The 22791-nt window shown below is 47.8% G+C and overlaps 1 protein-coding gene across 1 annotated transcript in view; it reads left to right on the top strand.

Annotated features, from left to right (window-relative positions):
* Positions 1-859: 859 nt before the first annotated feature.
* The window catches only part of LOC121869747 (tetraspanin-2A-like), a 47155-nt gene continuing 25223 nt past the window's right edge, over positions 860-22791 (top strand). The window contains exon 1 of the mRNA XM_042371319.1: positions 860-1222. Coding sequence (XP_042227253.1) covers positions 1136-1222 — 87 coding nt within the window. The 5' untranslated portion in view covers positions 860-1135. The remainder of the gene's footprint in view (positions 1223-22791) is intronic.

Below are 22791 nucleotides of genomic sequence, written 5' to 3'. Positions count from 1 at the left end.
TCTCCCTCATAGATCCTTCTCTCAATGCCATTATCTCAGCGAGGTCGCCGCCAGTGATCCCGAGTTTCGGTCTCAAATGTTTAGTTCTCCGAGTCGGACTTCCGTGGTCTCGAATTTGTTATCGAGACCATAACAATATTAATTAATTATAAAGTGTTTTTGGAGAGAGTGACCTAACCTAACTTAAGCTAACACAAGAGGGAAAGCACCCTAAAATTACATCTGTGACGTCACTCCTACACTTAACCAATCATAATGTTTGTAATATTCTGGGGAACGCAGGTCCATTCATAACGTGACCACTGCACCCGTGAAGAAGTGACTCTGGGACAGACCATGTTGTACAGCTCTTAATTTATTTGTTATAGTTGTATTTATAAGCAGTACTCCAGCAAGGTAGTTAACAATGTACTTACAACATTGTAGGGTGTAGTACAAGTGGATACAGGTGTAGTGTGGCCAGTAATGTACTCATAAGAGTGTTGTGTTGTTAACAGGCGGCAGTACAAGAAGTTGCGGATAATAGAGAGGTTCGGGAAGGACACACACACACACACACACACACAGAATGACCACCATAGTTATCACTAACGATAACACGATAACCACCAAGAGATATCAATTGATGGGAACGCTGTTAACAAGGCAGGTAAATAGGTTACTGGCCTTTACCATTAACAAGAGGGTCAAGAAGCACACAAACATCATGCTGTCACTCTCTACCTCCGCCACTAAGGATTAACAGTCACTTAATTATCTGCAAACAGTCATCAACTTGCTAGAGGAACCAGTCGTTGTTATCTGAGGCTGGAGAGGACTGATAGACACCTGTGCTTATCTCTAGTGGTCGTCGCTCTTAAACACGGAGAGACAGTACCATAAGTAGCCTCACCATACGCACACACTCTCATCTTCATAAGGATTTTGGCCTAAACTACGTCCCTGTAACACTCTACTGTCTCCAAACAATTTCAGAAACCGGATTTAGTCGAAGTTCTGTCAGTGTGTGTGTGTATGTAATTCGATTTAAGACAAAGGTATAAAACTGCGCATTATTTTGGCCGAGTAACGGTTCGGGTTGTGGCAGTGAGAGCTTCCTCGTGTTGGTGGTGAAGGACTCCCGTACGGCAGCACCATGGCGCTCGGTAAGGGTCGAGGCAACATGGAGGAACACCTCGAGCTGTTGCAGTACCTCATGTATATCTTCAACACAGTCTTCTTCGTGAGTATCAGATCTTTATCTTGCTTCAACAAGGTGGAGGGAGGGAGAAACACACGCCACTCCACCACGCCGCCACTCACCACGCCACGCCACTCCACCACGCCACGCCACTCCACCACGCCGCCACTCCACCACACGCCGCCACTCACCCACGCCACGCCACTCCACCACCGCCACCACTCCACCACGCCACCCTCCACCACGCCGCCACTCACCACGCCCGCCACTCACCACACGCCACGCCCTCCACCACACGCCACGCCACCACCACGCCACGCCACGCCACACACGCCACGCCACGCCACCACACGCCACGCCACTCCACCACACGCCACCTCCACCACACGCCACGCCACTCCACCGCCACGCCTCCACCACACGCCACACTCCACCACGCCACCACGCCCTCCACGCCGCCACGCCACCACACGCCGCCACCACACGCCGCCACGCCACGCCACCACGCCACGCCACCACGCCACCACACCGCCCTCCCCACACGCCACGCCCACTCACCACGCCGCCCTCCACACGCCGCCCACTCCACCACACGCCACGCCACTCCACCACACGCCACGCCACTCCACCACACGCCACGCCCTCCACACGCCCGCCACTCCACCACACGCCGCCACTCCACCACACACGCCACGCCACTCCACCACACGCCACGCCCTCCACCCCCGCCACTCCACACGCCACGCCCTCCACGCCACTCCACCACACGCCACGCCCTCCACCACGCCACGCCACTCCCACCCACACGCCACGCCCGCCACCACGCCGCCACTCCACCCACACGCCACACCCTCCACCACACGCCACGCCCACTCCACCACCTCACACCACACCCCACTCCACACACCTCACACCACCCCTCCCCCCCACCTCCCCACCCCTCCCACCACCCCACCAGCACACACACACCCCTCCACCACAATACCACACCCAACAGCACTGAACTAAGCAACACACACACACACAACACACCAATACACACACACCCAGTGATAATGGCCCGTGAGACCCAACAACCAGCGATGTGTTAATCCGTCTACGATAGGAAGGCCTGGGACCACACCTCACTCATATAACACCGTCTGTGAGGGAATTACTACACCACGTGAGGCCCCTCATAACACCGTCTGTGAGGGAATTACTGCACCACGTGAGGCCCCTCATAACACCATCTGTGAGGGAATTACTACACCACGTGAGGCCCCGCATAACACCATCTGTGAGGGAATTACTACACCACGTGAGGCCCCTCATACACCACGTGAGGGCCCTGTGAGCATAACACCATCTGTGAGGGAATTACTACACCACGTGAGGCCCCTATAACACCAAGGGAGTTACTACACTACGAGGCCCTCATAACACCATCTGTGAGAACTACTACACCACGTGAGGCCCCATAACACCATCTGTGGGGACTACACCACGTAGGCCCCTCATAACACCATCTGTGGGGAACTACTACACCACGTGAGGCCCGCATACATCATCTGTGGGGAATTACTACACCACGTGAGGCCTCATAACACCATCTGTGAGGTACTACACCACGTGAGGCCCGCATAACACCATCTGTGAGGGAATTACTACACCACGTGAGGCCCCTCATAACACCATCTGTGAGGGAACTATTACACCACGTGAGGCCCCGCATAACACCATCTGTGAGGGAATTACTACACCACGTGAGGCCCCTCATAACACCATCTGTGAGGGAATTACTACACTACGTGAGGCCCCTCATAACACCATCTGTGAGGGAACTACTACACCACGTGAGGTCCCTCCTAATACCATCTGTGAGGGAGTTACTACACTACGTGTCTGCTGTTCAACACCTCACCGTACATGGCCTCCACTGTAAACATTAATCTGTATGTTCACTGTATGTTCCTTTACCTTTCTCTAATGAAGGCTTTTGTTAAACCACCAATGTATGTAATAAGTCATTTATGTCCAATGTATATTTTCAGCCTTCGGGCTGCAGAACTTTCAATAAACCGTTAATTATTATTATTACACACACACACACACACACACACACACACACACACACACACACTATTACTACTACTTTTTTTTTTACGTGGCCTCCAGCCTCCCCCAATAGCCACACCTTCGCCACCATTTTATTACCTTAATATTAAATATCCTAATACATAAGTAGCTATCCTATCTGTGCTGAATTAGTTGAGCCGCAGATCTTTGCGGCATTCAGTGACTGTAGCCTCATCGTCAATATCTGCAGCAGTTGTCGGAATTGGGGCAGAAGCTCTCGTTCCCTTGAGGCAGAGCAAAGCCGACCGAAGGAGAGAGAAAGACAGTCGACATCTCATCCAGGCTGTAACATAACTTCTGGGCTGCTGCTTCTGTTCGGAGGTCAACTCCGCGAGTCTGGCGTAGAAACATCTTGCACTTGGGCCCATCCCACCAGAGGTTGTGAACACTAGAGGAGTGAAGCTGCCTTGATCAACGTTTTGAATTCTCTCCCCATATGCCCTTCTCTTGTCGTTCTCGTTCCTCCTATGTGCAGCATCGAGAGCTAGGTTACGGTGACATGCGGCCATGGGATCAAAAATCCTGATGTCGATAGAGCTCGCTGTCCCCGCATCCAGAATCCTCGAGCACTGACGTCCACACGGGCTTCGTTAGATGTGTTTGAAGTCCTGTGTTGGAAGATCTCACCATCCAATGGAAGGAGAGTCAGTCCTACCATGACATCCCTTCAGATTTCCTTCAACATATTTGCTGTGAGGTCCCTTACCTCGTCATGCCTCATGCATATGAAGCCCCCTTTCTTGCACACCATGGCGTGATCGCCATCACAGGAAGAGCCACACACGCATTGGGAGGGCAAACCTTCTACTGGCTTTCCGTACCTTAGTGCAATGGCATCTGTAAATTCTTGTTTATTAAGACTGAAACCATTTGCCCTTATCGGTAACATAGTTAACCAGTTCGAGGCGCCTACCTCCTGCGCTATAGCTACTTTTTTTTTCAAATTTTCTGGTACCTGCAGCAACAGTTGCTGCAACTTATCATTTTGGCAGTGCTGTCGATCTGTCGTAGTGGACCTACGAATCTTATTTACTTCACTGGTATCCATCTCCCCTGTTGCATTCTGGGCTATTATGTGGTCCATGAGGGCTGCCGTGAGCTTAAGTGAATTTTGATGTTCGGTGGCAGCAATCTCCTCTGGATTGTTTAGTCCCATCCCTCCCAGTATTGATGGAAGTGCAAGAAGTGCTCTTTCTGCTGGGGTGTTTCACAAATTTAGGAATGAACTTGACACTGATAACTTCTTCCAGAGGGTGGAGGAGGGGTCCGATCTCAGGGATAGTACGCATCAGGTAGTTCCAGCGATGCTTGACTCCATGGGTGAATGCTGCAAAGGCCGCATGTGGCTCTGTGTTAGCAATCTCAGACAGTGCTTGGATTTCACTAACCCACTCATTCACCTTTCCCGCTACGTACTCGGTCTTGAAGTCCGTAGTGCCAATTATTGCGCCTAGATGTCTTTGGCCGTCCTTAGTTATTTTGACCTCACTTCCGCTAAAAACCTCCATTGCCCGTTCATAATGTTCTGGCTTCACAATGAGGAAGGACTTGCTGGCGTTTGGGTGGTACCCTATTTGTGGACTTCGCGATGTTACCAAGTCCCACCACTTTTTGATGCCCTCCACTTTTCCTGCTCCTGTAAGGTCATCAGCATATGCCACTTGTTTGACCCCAGTTGTTTCAAATTTTATTTTTTGTTGGAGCACTGATAGGCCAATTGCATACATCGCCATTGCAACAGGATCCCCGTGTGTTGTTCCTTCGGTTGACTGTAAGATGGTATCACCTCTTACAGCCTTGTTGTTTACTATATAGAGGTCTGATGGATTCCTATACGAATTTTCAACATACAATGCAAAGCTTGGACACTTGATCTTGTTGTTGTGCAGTGCAGCCTTGCAGTTAAGTATATTGAATGCGTTTGAAGCATCCACCAGGAGAACGGCCTCACAATCACGCTGCTCAAATATCAATCTCATGGCGTAAATGGCCGCCTCCCCGCCAGCCTGGTGGCCAGCACACACTTGTAGGTTCCCTGCTGCTGCCCTGACATCATCCTTTACCACCTCCATTATGCATTTTCCGATGATCCGCCTCAGCACTTCCCCCACCCCTATAGGTCTACATCCTGGTTTCTTTTCCAGAGGAATAAGGCGGCATGCCGTCAGGGCCTGGAGGTGATGCCAGCAAGAGGATGCAAGCTTTCTTGCAAGGGCGGCAATGGCAGTGCAGAGATCACTTGCTACAGGGCCAAACTTGTTTGTGCTGAGGATGACTCTCCAACCGTTTGCATCCAGACCTGAAGGGCCGGCTCCTCCTCGAGTCTTCAGTGCCTTTTTCCACACCATCTCTCCTGTTATTTTCTCGAACAGGACAGCATTTGGTGGGATATAGTCACCCTGGAACCTGATGCCTTCATCTTCGCTTGCAGGGGGATGTTTCTCTTTCAATAGTTTTAATGTCTCTGTTTATTGGCATCACCCCACCGGAGGATTCCTCTGTGAGAGATCTTATCGCCAGAGACACTTTTCCCACACGCATTTTGTTTCCAAATTTTCTTGCCACGTCATCGGTGTTTTGCTTTCCGTCACCCGTTATTTTTAGTCTCTCCTGCAGTGTTCTTGCTTCACATAGGAGATCATCAAGGGCCCCAGTCTACCACATTGTCAATCTTCTCTTCATTGCTGCCACATTTTCTTTGTGCTTAGCCTTTGTGTGTGTCCTCTGACAAAATAGATGTGGTATTATTGCCAGTATTTGAAGAGCTAAAGGGGCGAGGAAGCGGTCCTGAGTGCTACTACTACTACTACTACTTTGCTGTCACTGAATCGAGTACGACAATCATCCAGCTGTAACACAATATGAGTTATTAAGGATATCACCTAGGTTAGTGAATTCTGAGGTGACATTAGAAGCCGATACGTGACCCGCAGAGTTGTTCACATTCGTGGCACGTGCGGATGGCTCCATCTAGTGCGGGAGGGGCGGTGGCAGCGTCTTTCCGGCGTTGACGCTTGTCTGCCTCGGTTTGCAGTCTGGCTAGCTCAAAAGTATTGACACCTTCTTGTGTGGTGCTCATCCAAGCGTTACAATATGGAGTAATCGACTCCCAGGTGAGAGAGTCGATTTGGCACCTTTTCAGGTTTGTCTCAAGACTATCCTTATACTTTTTCAATTGCGTTACGTTTACTATTCGTTAGGTGACTGTAAAGTAGCTGCTTTGGCAGTCTACTGTCGTCCATGCGGGTAACATGGCCAGTCCAATGTAGTTGTTAATGGATAATGGTAGCCTTGATGCTCCTATAGTTGGTGTCAGCAAGAATACCGGAATTTGTTGTTTTGTCTTCCCAGCGAACTCGGAGGATGGAACGTAGACTACGTTGGTGAAAGTTTTCAAGTGCCTTGAGATGCCTCCTGTATGTGACCCATGTCTTGCTGCCATATAACAGGGTGGGGAGGACCACTGCTCGATATACGTGCAGCTTTGTAGATAATTTCAGCTCCCTACAGCTGAAGACTTGGTTTCGGAGTCTGTCAAAGGCTTGACGATGCATATCTGATCCGATACTGAGTCTCTTCATCGATCTCTGCGGTGGTGGACAGGTGGGAGCCGAGATACCGAAAGTGGGCAACATTAGAGAGGGTAGTGCCGTTAAGCTGGATGGATGGTGGAGGTGTGGCTGAACCAGGGACAGGTTGAAAGAGAATCTGAGTCTTACGTATATTTACTTCAAGGCCGAAGTGTGCATACGCATCTGCATAGGTGTTCAGGATCTCCTGTAGGTCGTGTTCAGGATCTTCTGTAGGTCGTGTTCAGTAGGTGTTCAGGATCTGTTGGTCGTGTTCAGTAGGTGCTCAGGATCTCCTGTAGGTCGTGTTCAGTAGGTGCTCAGGATCTCCTGTAGGTCGTGTTCAGTAGGTGTTCAGGATATCCTGTAGGTCGTGTTTAGTGTGAGCAACAAGGGTGAGGTCGTCTGCATACTGAAGTTCAGTAATGGAAGCTGCCGACACTTTTGTTCTTGCCTGGGGTCGTCTTATGTTAAAAAAAACCTTCAACCGGTACTGGATGCTCACCCCGAAAGCTAAATTGGCACTGGCACGAGAAAGGAAGGCAGCCAAGAAAATGGAAGAGATTTTGTGCCAAAACACACCCTTATTTAACCCCTGTTTGGATGGGGAATAACTCAGACTGGGTGCCGTTGTGCAGGACACTGCCGTTCATGCCATCGTGGAGTTTCCTCACAATGGCGATGAATTTTGGTGGGCAGCCAAAACGGCTGAGGGTTCACCAGAGGGCTTCCCTGTTGATCGAGTCGAAGGCCTTGGTTAGGTCGATGAAAGCCATGTACAGGTCACGACGCTGTTCTCTGCACTTTTCATGTATCTGTCGGGCAGCAAAGATCATGTCAGTGGTGCCATGTGATGGTCTAAAGCCACATTGAGATTCTGGGAGAGTTTTCCGTCTCAGGAAGAAGTCTGTTTAGGAGGACTCGGGCGATAATCTTGCCAGCAATGGAGAGCAACAAGATCCCGCGGTAGTTGCCACAGTCTGACCGGTCTCCCTTGTTCTTATAAATATTGGCAGTGGAGGCGTCTTTAAAGGCTTAGAGGATTTCCTCCTTTTCCCATATATTCTCCAGGAGAGAGTGGAGATGGCTGGTAAGCAGAAGTCCTTCTGCTTTGCACACCTCAGCTGGGATTCCACCAGGCTCTGAGGCTCTGTTATTTTTCATGTGTTTAATGGCAGTAGCTACCTCATCCTGGGATGGAGGATAACTGAGGTGGGTCAGCTCTGGATACTGAGGGACCTTTTGGGTAGTCAGGACATCCACATCGGTGTTTCGGTTGAGCAGTGAATGGTAGTACTCTTTCCAGCGCTGAAGGAGGCCTTCGTCGTCTTTAATTATGAAGTTACCGTCAGATGAGCGGAGGGGGGCTGTGCCACGAATGATTGGCCCATAAAATGTTTAGTGGAATTGAAAAATTCGCACATCTTGTGCTGATCTGCATATTTTTGTATTTCACATGCTTTATTTTTAAGGCAGTCGTTTTTTAGATTGCGAAGCTCTCGCTGGGCCGCCGCTTTCTTTTTGCGGAAAGTATTAGCTTTGGTCCAAGACTGAGGGTTGTTCTGCCAGTCAGTAAAAGCAGCACGTTTATCAACTATGAGTACATTGAGTGCCGGGTCGTTTCCATCAAACCAGTCCTGGTGTATTCTTTCGATCCGGCCGAGGGTCTCTGCAGGTTTTTGTTATAAGTGTTGAGAATATTCCATTCAGCACTGGGATTTGCGTTGTTTGCTTTTGGGTTGATTATAAGCCCATGTTCGACCTGCTCTCTGAAGGTATGTACTACCGCTGGATCCTCCAGACGCTTAGTTTTAAAACCTCTTCTGGAGGTTTGCTGGCTTTCGATTTGGGGCGACGTGAAGTGAGAGCTTGGCTCTGACAAGTCGATGATCAGTGTTGCAGTGGTCTGAGCCACACATGGCACGGGTGATGAGGACATCTCGGCGATCTCTTTCTCTGACAATGATGTAGTCAATGAGATGCCAGTGTTTGGATCGTGGGTGTTGCCATGAACCCTTGAACTTGTCGGCCTGCCTAAACAAGGTATTGGTGATAGTGAGGTTGTGTGCAGCACACTTGCTGAGGAGGAGTAGGCCTTTGAGATTACACTTGCCGAGTTCATTTTTCCCTATGGTTCCCTGCCAAATGTCAACATCTCTGCTAACTCTGGCAATGAAGTCAACAAGGAGCACAACTCCTATATTGGGTAGTAATCTAGCCTCAAAAAACTCCATATAAATACAGTGATGAAAGCACGTATTGTGAGCTTACGAAAGATCCCCTGGAAAATATCAATAAGTTATCAAATTCCAAAATGAAGATGTTATTGAAAAAGAACCCCGATCTCACCAAACAGCTTTCTCCAATCAATCCCACTTTACCTTACATGTATGGATTGATCAAAACACACAAGCTTAACAATCCATTGCGTCCTATCGTGAGTTCTGTGGGTTCTGGTACATACAAATGATCCAAGTTGGTAAAGATGCTATCCCCTCTTACAGGCCAAATATCTAATTCACATATACACAACAGCAGTGATTTAATTGATAAACTCAAGAAACACAAGGAACCTTGCGAATTAATAAGTTTTGATGTAAATTCACTTTTCACTAGAGTACCTGTGAAAGACCTACTTTCATTTCTTAAAGATAAATTACAACTGTTAGATTTGACTATTGGACATGATACTTTCCTCAAATTGATAAAGTTATGTGTTACTGACAATGTGTTTAGAGCAAATGGGAAGTTTTACAAGCAAATATTTGGCATGATCATGGGTAATTGTCTTTCTGCTCCTCTAGCCTGTATTTATATGGATTTTTTTGAGGCTAGATTACTACCCAATATAGTGGACTTTATTCCTCCATGGTATAGATATTTGGATGATGTTTTTTGTCATTGGCCTAGAAACAGTGACCCATTGGAATTTTTAGACAAGCTTAATAATCTTGTTCCTAGTATTACATTCAAAATTGAAAGAAATAAATGGATCCCTTCCATTTCTTGATATGCTTATCATTAGAAATGGCCATAACTATAAATTTAAGGTGTACAGAAAGCCTACACAGGTAGACAGTTTCATACATTTTTTATCGTGTCACCTGGAGTCTATCAAAATGTCAGTTTTTTCTGCTATGTTTTTGTGGTGTTTGCGTATTTGTGACGCTGAATTTATTGATGAAGAATTGAAACACATTCGTTCCATTGCACAAAAACTTGGGTACCCTTCATTGTTTGTTGATCATTGTTTTAAAAGGGCTAAAAAATCCTTTCATTCTACTCAATCCAGCCAAATTCCTACACTTAAGAATATTTTGACTGCCTTATCGCAATGAATTTGTCCCGTTAGTTCAATCCCTTAAATTATTAAATATTATTGTTGTTTTTAACTATGACTCAACCATTACCAATATATTAATCATGAATAGTCCAACTTTGAATGTAAATGGAAGTGTTTATTGTATTCCATGTAGCAAATGTAATGAAAATTATGTAGGACAGACAGGAAAAGCATTGCAACTCCGAATCAAACAGCACAACTACAATATCAGAACAGCATCTGAAAGCAGTGCACTGTTCGTTCATGTTAGGGATAATAATCATCCCACTGATTGCGAAAAAAGCCTAGAAGTGTACAAATCATCATGTGTCACAGAAAGACTTCTGGTTGAAGCTAGTTTGATTAGGGAACTAAATTCCATAAACCTTAGTGATGGTCAGTACAAAACTGATAATATGTTGCATAAATTTATTTGACAGTGGCCCAAGGTTAAAAATGCTTTGAAAACCTTAGAGCTAGATGTAGGATAGATATTTAGTGGGTCCCATATTTTTGACCTGACTTGACTAGTCACGTCGCCCTTTCTCTTAAGCTCCTCTGCATGGGTGATGGTGTGCGGATTAGTGGATGTCATGATTATGACCTGACCTCATGTTTAGTAAGGTCACCCTGTATATTTAAGCCTCTCTCCGTCCATGTAATTCAGTTGCCTCTGTATGTACAATGTAGTCAGGGCCGGATTCAGGAGTGGGCAAAGTGGGCAGCTACCCAGGGGCCTCCACATATTGCAATATTTTATTTATTTGGATTATTTTTATTTTCATTCTTTAAAATTCATTTTTTTATCTATTCCATCACGTAAAACTATGTTCAGCAAGAAGCGTGATAGAAATTAGGCTAGCTACTCCTTGAAATTCATGAATACCTGGTTTTCCTATGAACCGTATATTTTTAATGAATGCTATTGTTTGTGTTGCTAATAATATATTTAGAATTCCACAAACATATATTGATTAAAAATGAACTACATGGAATAACGAAATTGATATTAAAAAAAATAAAATAAATTTTTTCATTATTACTTCCATTATGAATACCATCAGGGCGCTGTGTTTGTTGACAGTCGGTCGGAGGGGGTTGGGTCGTGTAGTATCTGCACATCGGTTGTCATGTGTCTGTCAATTAAAGAGGAGACTTGCGTCGCCCATGATTCGTGAACTTCCCACGAGTAGACATAAACATGTCTTGCAGATGTAAAATGAAAGAGAGAAATGTCATGTGTGCTTGTTGAGTGAAGTCGTCGCCGCTCAGTGATGAATGATCTTGTCAGTTGTCATTTCCTAGAACATGTCTTGCAAATGTTCAGTGAGAGTGCGAGTGAGAGAGAGTCGATTGATGCTTGTGCTTGAGTGTGGGTGGGTGTGCTCTTAGAATATATGTTCACATATATAATTGTGCTTTAAGATACTACAGGTCGATTGGCTGCAAGTAAGTTGAGTTATTTTTACGTATTTTGAGTACATTAATTATGTCAATGACGGTTTCTGTCAGTTCCACGATCAGTATATACAGTATAACACAGTATAGTCAATGGTGAAAAGGAGGCGAACTGACGGCGAGTTTTAGGGGTGGGACTGGGAGAAGTCAGAGGGAGAGGTCATAATCTTACCCAAAATTCAAAATTTTAAAAATATGCTGGCGTCCAAATGTTCCAGGGAGTTAAGTGATCAATTAACCTCTCCACAAAGTAGCAAAAAGCAAACGGCCAATTTGTGTTACTCTTTTAATTATAACGAAAAATTAGGTGTCCGTCCATACACTATCAATAAATATACAGTTAATTAAAAATTTCTCTATTTTCTGAGTTCCTCAATATAACTGCATATGGCTTCAAAATTCTCCAAAGAAGTGTTCAAATTTCAAAATTTTCCCGGGGGGCTTACAGCCCTCCCCGGAACTCCCAGATGTTTAGGCTCGCTTCACTCGCCACCCCACCCTCTTGGGTAGTTATAATGAGGGGGGCCTCCACAAAGAGGCTGCCCATGGGCCTCCACAGGTCTAAATCCGGCACTGACCCTAGCTGTGTTGAGTTAGTTGAGCTGCAGATCTATGCGGCATTCAGTGACTGTTGCCTCAAAGTCGATATCTGCGACTGTTGTCGGCTTTGGGGCCGATGCTCTCGTTCCCCTGAGGCAAAGCAATGCTGATCTAAGCAGAGAGAAGAACTGTCGACATCTCAACCAGGCTGTAACGTAACTTCTGGGCTGCTGCTTCTGTTCAGATAACACCTCCGCGAGTCTGGCGTAGAAGCATCTTGCACTTGGTCCCATCCCGCCAGAGGTTGTGAACACCAGAGGAGTGAAGCTGCCCTGATCGACGTTCTGAATTCTCTCCCCATATGCCCTAATCTTGTCGTTCTCGTTCCTCCTGTGTGCAGCATCGAGAGCTAGGTTACAGTGACATGCGGCCATGGGATCAAAAATCCTTTTATCAAAGAAGGCTCGCTGTTCCCGCGTTCAGAATCCTTGAGCAATGACGTCCACACAGGCTTCATTGGATGTGTTTGAAGTCAAGTGACGGAGGTTCTCACCGTCCAGTGGAAGGAGGGGCGGTTCCACCATGACGTCGTGGAAGATTTCCCTCAGTAGATTTGCTGTTAGATCCCTTACTTCGTCATGCCTCATGCATACGAAGCCCCCTTTCTTGCACACCATGGCGTGGTCGCTGTCATAAGATGAGCCGCACACGCATTGGGAGGGAAAACCTTCTATTGGCCTACCGTACCTTAGAGCAATAGCATCTGTGAATTCTTGTTTATTAAGGATGAAGCCTTTTGCCCTAATCGGTAATGCTGTTAACCAGTTCGAGGCGCCCACCTCCTGCGCTATAGCTACTTTTTTTTTTCAAGTTTATCACGTTGGGTGTGTTGCCGCTCTGTCGTAATGTACTGTCGAATCTTGTTTAATTCATTGGTATCCAATTGACTTGCTGCATTCTGATCTATTATGTGCTCAGTGAGAGCTGCCATGAGCTTGCCAGAGTTCTGATGTTTGTGGCGGCAAGCTTCACTGGATTAGTCAATCCCATTCCTCCCAGTCTCGGTGGTAGTGCAAGGATACTACAACTACTACCAACACTACTACCACTACCACCACAACTAACACTACCTCCATCCTCCCCCTATAGCCACACCTTCGCCGCCATTTTATTACCTTAAAATTTAATATCCTAATTCATAAGTAGCTATCCTAGCTGTGTTGAATTAGTTAAACCACAGATCTATACAGCATTCAGTGACTATTGTCTTGAAATCAATATCTACAACTGTTGCTGGCTTTGGGGCCAAAGATCTTGTTCCCTGAGGTAAAGCAATGCAGACCTAAGGAGAGAGGAGGACAGTCGACAACTCAACCAGGCTGCAAAGTTGCTTCTGTGCTGCTGCTTCTGCTCGGATAACACCTAGGCCAGTCTTGCATAGAAACTTCTTGCAATTGGTCCCATCCCGCCAGAGGTTGTGAACACCAGAGGGGTGAAGCTGCCACGATCTACATTCTGAATTCTCTATTCATACGCCCTAATCTTGTTGTTCTCATTCCTCTTGTGTGCAGCCTCAAGAGACAAGTAACGGTGACAGTGGTCATGGGGTCAAAAATTCTCATAATAAAGAAGGCTCGCTGTCCTCGCATCCAGAATTCTCGAGCGTTGACGTCCACACAGGCTTCATTGGATGTGTTTGAAGTCCTGTGATGGAGGTTCCCACCAGCCAAAGGAAGGTGGTTCGGTTCCACTATGACGTTATGGCAGATTTTCTTCAGTTCATTTGCTGTTAGATCCCTTACTTAGCCATGCCTCATGCATATGAAGCCCCCTTCTTACACACAATGGCGTAGTCAATGTTGTAGGATGAGCCACACACGCATTGGGAGGGTAAACCTACTGGCCTACCGTACCTTAGAGCAATGGCATCTGTGAATTCTTGTTTATTAAGGCTGGATCAGTTTGCCTTTATCGGTAACAATGTTAGCCAGTTCGAGGTACCCACCTCCTGTGGTATAGCTACTTTTTTCAAGTTCTTTGGCAACTGCAGCATCAGTTGTTGCAGTTTATCACTTTGGGTGTGCTGTCGTTCTGTCGTAATGGACCGAATCTTGTTTAATTCGTTGATATCCACCTCACTTGTTGCTTTCTGAGCTATTATGTGCTCAGTGGGGGCTGCCGTGAGCTTGACTGAGTTATGATGTTCGGTGGCAGCAATCTCCTCTGGATTGGTCGTTTCCATTCCTCCCGGTGTAGGTGGTAGTGCAAGGAGTGACCTTTCTGCTGGGGTTAAGTGAAAGTGGATCACGTGATGTTACCAGGACCCACAACTTTTTTATTTCCTCCACTTCTCCTACTTCAGTAAGGTTACCAGCATATGCCCCTACCGCTACCATACATCCACCACCATCACCACACACCTAACACTTCTACCACACACCCTCTACCACTACACACCCTCTACCACCACAACCATAACACTCTTCATCACCACCACCATACACACTAAACCACCACTACACACCTACCACCACTACACACCCACCATCACCACCACACACCCACCACCACTACACACCTACCATCACCACTACACACCCACCACCACCACTACACACCCACCACCACCACTACACACCCACCACCACCACTACACACACCACCACACCACCACCACACACACACCACCACCACCACCACTCACACCCACCACCACCACCACCACTACACACACCCACCACCACCACTACACACCACCACCACCACCCACACACCCACCACCACCAGTACCACACCCACCACCACCACCACCACTACACACACCACCACCACACACCTACTACACACCCACCACCACTACACACCCACCACTACTACACACCCACCACTACTACACACCCACCACTACTACACACCCACCACTACTACACACCCACCACTACTACACACCCACCACCACTTCACACCCACCACCACTACACACCCACCACCACATCCTTGACCACCGAAGGGTCAAGACGTACCTGGCGCTCCTCTCGGAGCAGCCAGGTCAACTGTTATGTTGGCCCATACCAACTCCCTCCCCTGAACCCCCCTCCTCCCCACCGGAATATCAACAAGTTCACGCCAGAAGTTACTATATCATTTTGGAAAGAAATGGAACCAGTGTTAAACAGAGGTGAACAGTGGTGAACAGTGCTTAAGTCAGTGAGAACAACTCAACAGTAACAGTGGTACCCAAGTTGACCTTTCACACAGTGAGGTCCCAGGTACCCAGTGATAACGGCCCGTGAGACCCAACTACCAGCGATGTGTTAATCCGTCTACGATAGGAAGGCCTGGAACCACACCTCACTCATATAACACCATCTGTGAGGGAATTACTACACCACGTGAGGCCCCTCATAACACCATATGTGAAGGAGTTACTACACCACGTGAGGCCCCTCATAACACCATCTGTGAGGGAATTACTACACCACGTGAGGCCCCTCATAACACCATCTGTGAGGGAATTACTACACCACGTGAGGCCCCTCATAACACCATCTGTGAGGGAATTACTACACCACGTGAGGCCCCTCATAACACCATCTGTGAGGGAATTACCACACCACGTGAGGCCCCTCATAACACCATCTGTGAGGGAATTACTACACCACGTGAGGCCCCTCATAACACCATCTGTGAGGGAACTACTACACCACGTGAGGTCCCTCCTAACACCATCTGGGAGGGAGTTACTACACTACGTTTTTGCTGTTCAACACCTACATTAATCTGTATGTTCACTGTATGTTCCTTTACCTTTCTCTAATGAAGGCTTTTGTTAAACCACCAATGTATGTAATAAGTCATTTATGCCCAATGTATATTTTCAGCCTTCGGGCTGCAGAACTTTTTCAATAAACCGTTAATTATTAATATTATTACACACACACCACTACACACCCACACCACCACCACACACCACACACACACACCACCACCTACACACCCACCACCACCACTACACACACCACCACACACACCACCACACACACACACACCACCACACACACCCCCACCACCTACACACCCACCACCACACACACACCACCACACCACTACACACCCCACACCACCACACACACACCACCACCACCACACACCCACACCACCACACACACCCACCACCACCACCACACCACCACCACCACCACCACTACACACCACCACCACCACTACACCCACCACCACCACACCCACACACACCACACCCACCACCACCACACACCCACCACCACCACTACACACCCACCACCACCACACACACACCCTACACACCACCACACACCACCACACACACCACCACCACTACACACCCACCACACTACACACCACCACACACCACCACCCCACACCCACACACACACACCACCACCACACACCACCACCACCACCCACACACACCACACCCACCACACCACCACACCCACCACCACACCCACCACCACACCACCACACCACCACACCCACCACCACTACACACCCACCACCACACACCCACACCCACCACCCCACCACCACCACCACACCCACCACCACCACCACCCACCACCACCACTACACACCCACCACACACCCACCACCACCCCCACCACCACACACACCACCACCACCACACACCCACCACTACACACACACCACCACACACCACACCACACACACCACCAACACACCACACCACCACTACACACCCACCACCACACCCACCACCACACACACCACCACCACACACACACACCACACCACCACCCACACACCACCACCACCCACACACCCACACCACACCCTCCACCACCACACACCCACCACCACCCACACCACCACCACACACACCACCCACACACACACCCCACCACCACACCCACCCACCACACCCCACCACCACACACCCACCACCACTACACACCCACCACCAACACCCACCACTACACACCTCCACCAATACACACCCACCACCAATACACACCCACCACCACACCTCCACCACTACACACCCACCACCACTACACACCCACCACCACTACACACCCACCACCACTACACACCCTCCACCAATACACACCCACCACCACTACACACACACAGCTGCGTGAGTACAGGCGTGTGAGGCAGTATGTCTGGCCGCACACTTTGTTATTCACATTTGTGTGAGAAGTATTCACGTACATTGTGTGTTTCGTTCTATAAATGGGAACTGATAAAGTTACTTAGTGCAGAAAAGAGGATACAATCTTAATATGTCCGCTATCATGTCATTAGAGATTAAGTGTTCTATCTTCACACAGTCGAGGACGTAGTGCTGGAGTGTGTGGCCATATGTCTGGCCACACACTTTACATTTAGTTGTGTTCACATCTGCTTGAGGGATATTCCTTGGTCTATTGGTTACAGCATCTTGTAATCTAGTGATCTTGTTATTTGCTCCATATACTTGCTTTACGTGATACATCTCATCATGGTAAACAATGGATTTACTTGTGCTTGTGCAAATTGTTTGCACTTGTATTCAACAGTGTGTTTGTTAGGCGCGAGATTGGCGAGGGCATCAACTCTGTCATGTTTTATGAGGCCTATGTGAGAGGGGATCCACAAAAGTTTGACCTTGTCACCCCGGTCAACAAGGCACGCATATTTGTGTTTGGCTTCAGAGACAAGAGCGTGACACCTTGAGTTGAGGGTGTCAAGGGCAAGTAGTGAGGATAGAGAGTCAGTGATGATGAGACTGTCAGTAACAGTGGTTTCAATGAATTTAATAGCTGTGAGTATGGCAACTAATTTAGTTTGTAGAGTGGATGCTCAGTTGTTAATTCTAATTCCTTTCTCAATTATATTACCGTCAGGTTGAGTCACAACAATAGCACTTCCAGCCCTCCCACAGGCGGTGTTAAGAGATCCATCAGTGTAGATGGTCTGTGTGATATTATCATCAGTCTGTAGAGTGTGTGTGTTCAAGAGCTCTCACTTTGGCAGTGTGTTGGAGATAAATATTTGTATAATTAATCTTTTAGGCGGATATGTCGGTATTGTGATATCGAAGGGAACTGTCCGCCAGGGTGGCAGGAAGCGCTGTTGTGTCTCAACTTTGTACAGATGGTCTAGTCCAAACATCTTCATATGTGTAGCTGTAGTTTGGATCCATTTAGATTCACCAGTCCCATGGTTCATACATTCTTACAATTTTAAGGAAACAATGTTATCAGGATCACCACGCAAGAGCCTCAGGGCTATCATGAGGTGCGTGGTAATCTATCAGAGATCTTATATATCCTAGGAACATTGTTATAACAATTCTAATATTAGCACCATAGTGTGGGCTGTACCCCGCTACACTTCTAAGAGGTTTCAGTCTGTCAGTACATTGGCGGGTTAGCTGTTGTATGGCAGGTAGGGTACAAGGGACGGAAACACCAAGATATTTAAAAGAAGAAACATAGTCAATAGTGTTGTTACCTATCTTGAACTTGGCGGGGCCGCGTTTGCGGTTACCAGCTTGTTTGTTGAACACCTTAGTTTTCTCAGTGTAGATAATAACACCGAGGTTCTAATAGGCTGCGTGTACATGGTTCAGGGTGGTTTGCATTTCACGATGAGTTTAAGTATGAACAAGAATATCATCAGAATAGCTGATTGAGATACTGAACAAAGTGGGACTCAGTACTCCACCTTGGGAGGTGCCAAGTTGCATATATTTAACTTCACCTTTGTAACCCTGAAACAGTACAGCAGCCCTTCTGTTGGTTAGGTAACTACTTATCCAGTGTAACAGCCTACCTCCTATATCCATTTTGGCTAGTTCGTACAATATCAGTTGCCTATTGGCAATATCAAATGCAGCTTTTAGGTCAAGAAATGTGGTGTATCTGTGCCTTTCATCACCATGCACAGGTATGAATGTGGTGATGCATTATGTACACCTTTACCATGGGTTAAGCCATTTATGTTAGGAGATTTGTGTTATCTGATTCTATATAAGAGTCTGCCAAGAACCCTCCTCTCATAGGTTTTACACAGGCAGCTGGTTAGTGATACGGGACGAAAGGCATCAGGCTGTCCCGGCTTTGGTACAATAATAATCTTGGTCCATGATGTATTGCCCGGCACACGCCTTAGGAGTCCAACAATATTGTAGGTGACTCCGTCCTCTCCAGGGGAAGTAGACCTACCCCTGGCGAGGGCGGCGTCAAGCTCCCACTCAGTGCTGTTTGCCCAGTATAAAGTTAATGAGATTACTTCTCTCTACAGACTTTGCATCAAGGAGTCCTCGAGTCCTAGTTGGTAACATGTCATAGCTGGAGGCTTGAGCCCACTTTGTTATTAGTTTGGATGAGACTCTACTGTTTTTACCTCTGATTGTGTTTATATCTTTCCAGGCTTTACTGAGGGAAGTATGTTGGTTCAGGCTGTTGACATATGTTTATCCATGCATTTTGACTGAGTTCGCTTACACGTTCCCTGGCGGAAGCAAAGGGAGGCTTGATACAGCATTAGCATTTGAGATGTTCTAATTTGTTTACAACCCTAGCCCTAAGTTTTTTTTCAGTTTGGGGTCATCATAGCACTGCTGTTCCCATTATGCTGACCACGTTTTCTCCATTTTTTGGTGGAGGCATTGTTCGTGAAGTATGTATAAGTCCTATCTGTCAGATCATCATTCAGACTTTGGTAGTTGTCAGTCATAGATGAAGTCTATGAACTGGCTTTCATGTTCGTGCTTGACTGTGAGTCTACATCTGTTGAGTTTACTGCCAGTGGGGGTGGCATTGACTACATGTATAGTATAATGGCTTGGCTTGGGTTGTGATCAGACATAAGATCAGTGACAACATCAGACCTATGAGCTGTGTATGATAGATTAAAGCCAATACACTTGTCTAGAGCCCCGCCATAGATGTGTGTTCGTTTATTATTACCTATAACGTGAGCATCTTCATATGAGCTGAGAAGTGAGATAAATCTGTAGTGGATACTCTTCCCTACGACTGCCACTGCCAGTCGCTGATCAGCCGATCCCGCGACGAAGTTTCTCTGACAAGCCTTACCGTCTAGACTGCTTGTGGGGTCGGCCAACAGCGACGCTTACTTCCGGTGGACGTGTATATAAGCTAACATCCTCGCTGTGAAAGGCATTCTGCTCGGCGCTCTCAAACAGACAAGGCCTCCGCATAACAAGCTCCTCACCACACAGCAACTCCCTAGCACTGCACTGTGTATATATATATATATATATATATATATATATATATATATATATATATATATATATATATATATATATATATATATATATATATATATATATATATATATATATATATATATAAAACGCCATAGCTGAGTTTCCCTTCTCACCTCCATCCCAGTGCGATCCAACATCATGTTAACCCCACAATGGTTACCCCCGGAGTAACGCACTCACGCAGGTTGGATGAGAAACGGATCACTCTTCCAGTCTTCAATCACGACTTTGAAGACTGGCAAATCCACACGGAGGCAGCTCTCAACGGCTCCACAGCTACAGACGAACAGAAGTACGTCGCCCTGGTTTCTTCCCTGCCCACAGAAGTCGCCACACAAGTTACAGAAGTCATCGCAAAGACCCCAGATGACAACAAGCTCGCAGCTCTACGAGATGCTCTCAAGAGGCGATACCAGCGGTCTGACACCAGTTTCCTGCAAGACCTATCCGGTCTCTCCCTCGGCAACTCAACGCCTGCACGCCTCTGGGACGAGATGTGGAGACTGAACTCCCGCCACACAGACAGGCTTCCTGACACTATCCAGCTTCACACTCAGAAGCTCCCTGCAGAAGTTCGCCTCGCCCTGTCCGCACTGGACTACTCTACAACCCCGGCGACCAACGCAGCCACGGCAGACAGAGTATTCCATGAATACACTGCTGTGCGCCTTGCTGCCGCGGACAACTCGGCGGCCACACTGTCACTTTCCTCCGATTTTGTCAACCGGATCAACGCTCCTCTGACGAGCAACACCTCACAAGACATGAGGGTCCTGCTCCAGTCTCTACACCGCAGGATGGACACCCTCGAGCAGCTCTGCTCCTCCATGCCTGCTGCTGCTCCTGTTCCTGCCCCACGCACTGTGTCCCACCAACCCCGACGTCTTCGTCCTGCCTCGGACGCCGCCGCCAGCTCCCAAAACAGTGCACCTACCCTATGCTGGTACCATCAACGCTTCGGTGCTAACGCTAGACGTTTTGAGGCTCCCTGCAACTACTCGGGAAACGGCATCGACGGGGATTGGTAGACGCCACAACCTCCGTCACTTCAGGTGTCTCACTGATGCATGTCACCGACCACATCTCCGGCAGGAAATTCCTCGTTTACACGTGGCATCGGTCAGCATCATCCCTCCCTCACCGCAAGACACATCAAAGCAACCCTCATATGACCTCTTCGCTGCCTACGGCGCACACACCCTCGCCTTAGACCTTGGTCTTTCCAAGACTCAGCGCTGGTCCTTTGTGATGGCAGATGTCTCTCAACCCAACCTTGGCTTCGACTTCCTCACCTTCCACAAACTCGTCGTCGACCCAAGCAACCTCTGCCTCATCCATGAGCCTACAGCACACATGATCCGGGGTACACGTGCTGCAGTCGCCGACACTATCACCTGCCTCTCTCCGTCCAACGAGTTCTCCTCCCTGCTCAAGGAGTTCAAGAAACGTTTCTCACCCCGAGTCTTTCCACCACCACTTAAGTCGAGAATCTTCCACCACATCGATACTACAGGACCTCCAGTCTTCTCACCCCTTCGCCCTGAACTCCTCAACGCAGCCAAGGCGGAATTCAACAGACTCCTGCAAGACGGCATCATTCGACCTTCAAAGAGTTCCTGGGCATCTCCTCTTCACATGGTTCCAAAGCCATGATCCAACGACTGGAGGAAATGTGGTGACTAGAGAGCCCTGAACCTCGTCACCAAACCTGACAGGTACCCTATCCCACATGTCCATTACTTCCTCCACAAACTCCCCGGCAAGACCATCTTCTCGAAGATCAACTTGGAGCGTACCTTCCATCAGATTCCAGTGGTAGCCTGCAGATATCCAGAAGACTGCCCTCACCACTCTGTTTGGTCTCTTCGAGTATGCCTTCATGAGTTTTGGACTATGCAATGCAGCTCAGACCTTCAAGAGGTACATGGACCACATGCTTCGCGACCTCGACTTTGTCACTGTCTAGATAGACTACATTCTCGTCGCATCTTCGACGCCTGCCGAGTATCACCACCACCTACAGCTCCTTCTCCAATGCCTGCAGAACAACAACAACATGAAAGTTCATCCCGCCAAGTGCGTCTTCGGAGCCTCCTCCATCGACTTCATCCATCGACTTCCTCCATCACAGAGTCTCGTCGAGCGGCATCCAACCCCTACCACAGAAGGTAACTGCCATAAAGGAGTTCCCCAGACCTGAAACAGTGAAGAAGCTCCGAGAATTCCTGGGTTTAGTCAACTACTACCACCGCTTCATTGGCCAGTCTGCTGACATCCCCAAGATGTCTCGCCCTGCTCCCAACGCCCGGACCACTCTCAC

The sequence above is a fragment of the Homarus americanus genome, unplaced genomic scaffold, assembly GCF_018991925.1.
Source record: "Homarus americanus isolate GMGI-L3 unplaced genomic scaffold, GMGI_Hamer_2.0 scaffold23578, whole genome shotgun sequence".
Taxonomy (NCBI): domain Eukaryota; kingdom Metazoa; phylum Arthropoda; class Malacostraca; order Decapoda; family Nephropidae; genus Homarus; species Homarus americanus.
Note: the sequence above shows the minus strand (reverse complement) of the source record. Positions and strands in the feature narration are given on the sequence as shown.